Source organism: Brachyhypopomus gauderio, unplaced genomic scaffold (genome assembly GCF_052324685.1).
Source record: "Brachyhypopomus gauderio isolate BG-103 unplaced genomic scaffold, BGAUD_0.2 sc101, whole genome shotgun sequence".
In the NCBI taxonomy this organism is placed as follows: Eukaryota; Metazoa; Chordata; class Actinopteri; order Gymnotiformes; family Hypopomidae; genus Brachyhypopomus; species Brachyhypopomus gauderio.
The window spans coordinates 489,339-494,361 of record NW_027506922.1 but is presented as its reverse complement, the minus strand read 5'-3'; the positions used below and the strand labels follow the sequence as shown (position 1 = coordinate 494,361).

The window sequence follows — 5,023 nt, the reverse complement described above, 5'->3', positions numbered from 1 at the left end:
TCCCACATAGGAACTACTGTGACGGTGGGTGCAGCGCGAAGGACGAGACACAGAATCCCTCGATGGCAGCAAACGTCACGTTTAATAAAGACGTGTATTGCGCAATAGCGCACGATAAACACTAACACATTCAGCACAACGTGCAGACATAGACAACGACGAGCACAGGACACTGCGCGAGCGCACATTAAATAGACAAACCACATTAGCCCTACGTGATTACGAGACGATTCACAGGTGAGACACATTATTCACACGACATAGCCCTCACCACAGAGTTCACTGACGCAGACAAAGCACGTGGACAACGTTGACACACGCCCAAAAGGGAGGGGCCGGGGTCCTCAACGTGACAGACGCCCCCTCCAAGGGCACTACCCGTCCCGGGGTGCCAACAGGACCGAGTGCCCCGAACCCACGACGATGGGCGGATCCGACGCGCTCAGTCCTGCGTCTGGGAGGTGACTGCCCTCGGGGAAGCGTCCGCTACGGACCGCCTAGAACACCCTCCCTGGGAATACAGGGGAAAAGACGTTAGACAAACACAATGGAACAGACACGAATACACACACGGGTACATTCACACACAGAGGAACAAGAGGGAAGAAGGGGTTTGGTACACATATGGGCAAACTCACGAACACTGGGACAGACACACATGACAGTGGCGCCAGGCTGCGCGCCAGGAGGAGGGCGATTAGGGGAGTGAGATCCGGAGCCACTGGTGCTGCAGGCGCTGCGGTGGGCGGTGCAAACCCTCCACCGGGCGCAGCACGGCTGGCGGACGCGCCAGGTGCAGCGCGGTTGGCCGACGCGCCAGGTGCAGCGCGGTTGGCCGACGCGCCAGGTGCAGCGCGGTTGGCCGACGCGCCAGGTGCAGCGCGGTTGGCCGGCGCGCCAGGTGCAGCGCGGTTAGTCCCGCCCCTCGGTGGGCCGTACGGGAATCCCTCCTCGCCCGGGGATCTCCCTCCGGACCTGGCAGTGGGAGTGGCTTCCTCTACTTCCATCTCCTCCTCACTGCCACGGCTCCAGCTCATGGGCTGCCCCGAGCTGCCACCCCGGGAACAGTCCATGTCGCTGGCTGGGGAGCGCTCGTGGGATGAGCCCGCCTCTGGACTCCTCCTCCTCTTCACCGTCCCGGCGGACAGTTCCGAGGGAGGAGGGCTCTCCTCCTCCGTGTAGGAGCCCTCGGACGGAGGGTAATCCCTGTTTTCCTCCTCTTCCCCACTGTCGTCATCGGGGTAAGCGAAGCACTCCGACGGAGGGTACTCCTCGTCGTACTCTTGCTCCTCCCCCTCTTTCTCGCCTTCCTCGATGGTGGGAGAGAGACCTACGGGCGGAGGGAGGTAGTCCTCCTCCTCTGACTCCTCCTCCTCCTCACCGTAGCCAATGGTGGAGGCGTCGCATAGCGACGGAGGGTAGGCTTCCACCTCTTCCTCTTGCTCCTCCTCCCCACCGTAGTCGACGGTGGAGTCGTCGCATATAGAAGGGGGGTAGTCTTCCTCATCCCCTCCCCCACCGTAGTCCACTGTGGAGGCGGAGTCCTCAGGCGGAGGGTAGACCTCTTCCTCCGAGTCCTCTGCCCCAAACTCCTCCTCTGGGGTAGATGCGGTGGCGCCGACCACACATGAGCCTACCCTCAGAGGCGAGAGGGCGCGGGACGGAGGGGGGTTTCGCCTCATCCTCCATGTCCTGGCCGCGCCCTCGCGGATCATCTCCGCCAGCTCGGGGTTGTCGCGCTCGCAGTCCCGAGCCGCAGCCAGCTGGAAGGCACACACCGGGTCCGTCTCCATCTCCTCTAACGTCGGCGTGGCTTCATGGCGCGGAGGGGAGGGAGAGGCACGGTGATGCCGTTTGCAGGGCTTTTTGCCCTTCTTCGGCTTGGTCTTGTAGCCTGGCATTGTTGTTGGTGTCTCGGAAGGCTCGTCGTTCTGTGACGGTGGGTGCAACGCGAAGGACGAGACACAGAATCCCTCGATGGCAGCAAACGTCACGTTTAATAAAGACGTGTATTGCGCAATAGCGCACGATAAACACTAACACATTCAGCACAACGTGCAGACATAGACAACGACGAGCACAGGACACTGCGCGAGCGCACATTAAATAGACAAACCACATTAGCCCTACGTGATTACGAGACGATTCACAGGTGAGACACATTATTCACACGACATAGCCCTCACCACAGAGTTCACTGACGCAGACAAAGCACGTGGACAACGTTGACACACGCCCAAAAGGGAGGGGCCGGGGTCCTCAACGTGACAACTACACTGCTTTGCTGACATGACTCAATGCATAGTAATGGCTCCGAGGGCGACGCATTGCTAGCTATAGCGGCAACAGGCGATGTCCAATCCAGTAATATAGATCAATGTTCTCACTTTAAAGAAAAATACACGTTTACATTTTATACTTTCAGTTTATTAAGTGTGAGCACTTTTAAAATAAAAATGCATTTGGTAGCAACAGCTTTTAGGTGAATTCTTAATTATTTCAATCATAATAATAATGCACTGGTTAGTGTCCCAGTAGGAGTCCACTGTTGCAGATATAGACACCTCAAAATGCCCTCTGTTTATTGTCCTGGATTACCTTTCTTGAAGGTAGATTTATGATTACCCTTTTCACCAGTCTTCCAGCCATCAGTAACTACCAACTACCAGTAACTATTTGCTGATCAATATCGATATAATACTAGTTTTAACATGTTGCTCCTGTACACAGTCAGGAAACAGCTCAAATACATTTTTAATAACACTAAACCCCGAATTGGATTGAATCGATTCAATCGGATTAAATCGAAATAAATCAATTCTTAATCTTCAGAATCGGATCGATTCTTGGAATTTGAATCAATACCCAGCCCTATTAGTAAAACTCTTCCCACACTCTGAGCAGTGAAATGGCTTCTCTCCTGTGTGAATGTGCTGGTGTTCATGGAGATGACTGTGTTTAATAAAACTCTTCCCACACTCTGAGCAGTAATATGGCTTCTCTCCTGTGTGAATGCGCTGGTGTGTTTTGAGACTATTCTGTTGAGTAAAACTCTTCCCACACTCTGAGCAGTGATATGGCTTCTCTCCTGTGTGAATGCGCTGGTGCAGTTGAAGACTTCTCTGTGTAGTAAAACTATTCCCACACTCTGAGCAGTAATATGGCTTCTCTCCTGTGTGAATGCGCTGGTGTGTTTTGAGACTATTCTGTTGAGTAAAACTCTTCCCACACTCTGAGCAGTAATATGGCTTCTCTCCTGTGTGAATGCGCTGGTGTGTTTTGAGACTATTCTGTTGAGTAAAACTCTTCCCACACTCTGAGCAGTGATATGGCTTATCTCCTGTGTGAATGCGCTGGTGCCGTTGAAGACTTCTCTGTGTAGTAAAACTCTTCCCACACTCTGAGCAGTAATATGGCTTCTCTCCTGTGTGAATGCGCTGGTGTTTCTGGAGATCACTTTGTTTAGTAAAATTCTTCCCACACTCTAAGCAGTTGTAGCTTTTCTCCTTTTCCATGTTTACTGATTTCAGCAGTCTGACATACTCCTCACAGATAAATGTGTTTATGTAGGTAAAGTTTACATGTTGAGGAAAGTGGATAGCATTAATTCCTAGAGGAAAAAGACATTGTTTCATCATCTTCTCACAATGAATTTGCAATCATGACAAAGAACCATTTGGGCTCTGCATAATGCTAAAGACATTAATTCTAAAGACATTCATGCTAAAGACCATCAGGAGACAGTGCTAGGCTTCCTTACTTCACTAAAATGAAAACATTTGTCTATGTTGTGATACGTGTCTCTCTCTGTTTGGTTCAGTGCCACTCTATGTGCCAGTCTATAGGGACTTTTATTTTGTAGGGTTCATCAACTTTATTTTCAAAGTTGTTCTTTTCCTTCCTTTCTCTCTCATGGTGCTGCAGAGCTGCTTTGGTCTGTTGAAGCTCCTTATGAGTTCCAGCAGTGTGATTTGATCTTTTAAATTATTGTGCATCAGAGAATTAATCTATGGGCAGCACCAACATATCACAGAAAATTCACCTGTGCACACGATTACTCATTGTGTCATGTTTCCAGGTTGATTAAAGGTAAAAATGATGTTGGCCTCTTTAGAAAGCACTCCTGTTAAAAGTGTGCAAAAAGTCACATGATCCACAAAGGACATATTTTGTACGTACGTATTTGTGCGTATAGTGTGACGTATTAGAAAGTTGCTGTGCATTTGCTTGAACGTCACATATGAATTTACAACTATCGCATTTTGTATTTGTAAGTCACTGTTTTCGTTTGAAAATAACGTTGTTTGCTTGCAAATAGAATATTTGTGGAATATGTTCTACAGTGTAGCTCCAGTTAAAACAAAATTAATTAGGGAGAAAAAGCTTGCACCATGGTATGACGACCACACTCGTCTTCTAAAACAGGCAGCTCGAGCAGCGGAGTGCAAATGGAGATCCACCTCACTAGAAGTGTTTAGAATCGCATGGAAAGTACGCCGTGGTCAAATATAAACATGCCCTAATTAAAAGCTAGAGCCTCATATTATTCGACACTAATAGAAAACAACAAAAATAACCCTAGATTTCTCTTCGCGACTGTATCAAAACTAACCAGAAATATCAATGGCACTAGTTCTAATATGGCACTTACACACACTTGTGATGAATTTTTAAACTTTTTTAGTAATAACATATATATTATCCGACTACAGAGTCATAATAGGCCTACATCACAGCCTAACCTCCAATCCAACCCCAGTAGTATAGGTATTAGTAACTACGCATCCGAAAATATTACTGAGCTAAATGTCTTTGATCCTATATCACAAAAAGAGCTCACAACACTAATTCGTTCGTCTAAGCCTACATCATGTATATTAGACCCAGTTCCAACCCGTCTACTCAAATACCTACTCCCAACTATTACAGGGCCCTTGCTTAATATGATTAACAGTTCCCTTAACCTAGGATATGTGCCCAAACAATTAAAATGCGCCGTAATTAGACCCTTGATTAAAAAACA

The 5,023-nt window shown here is 48.7% G+C and overlaps 1 protein-coding gene across 1 annotated transcript; it reads right to left on the bottom strand.

Annotated features, from left to right (window-relative positions):
• Window positions 1–2,858: 2,858 nt before the first annotated feature.
• Window positions 2,859–3,579, bottom strand: LOC143497155 (uncharacterized). The gene has a single exon (XM_076992955.1). The coding sequence runs from the start codon at window positions 3,513–3,515 to the stop codon at window positions 2,859–2,861; it is 657 nt and encodes a 218-aa protein (XP_076849070.1). The 5' UTR covers window positions 3,516–3,579.
• Between the last annotated feature and the right edge of the window lie 1,444 nt (window positions 3,580–5,023).

Coding starts and splice junctions, on each gene's coding strand:
- LOC143497155 (XM_076992955.1), bottom strand. CDS start 3,515: ATGGAAAAGGAGAAAAGCTACAACTGCTTAGAGTGTGGGAAGAATTTT.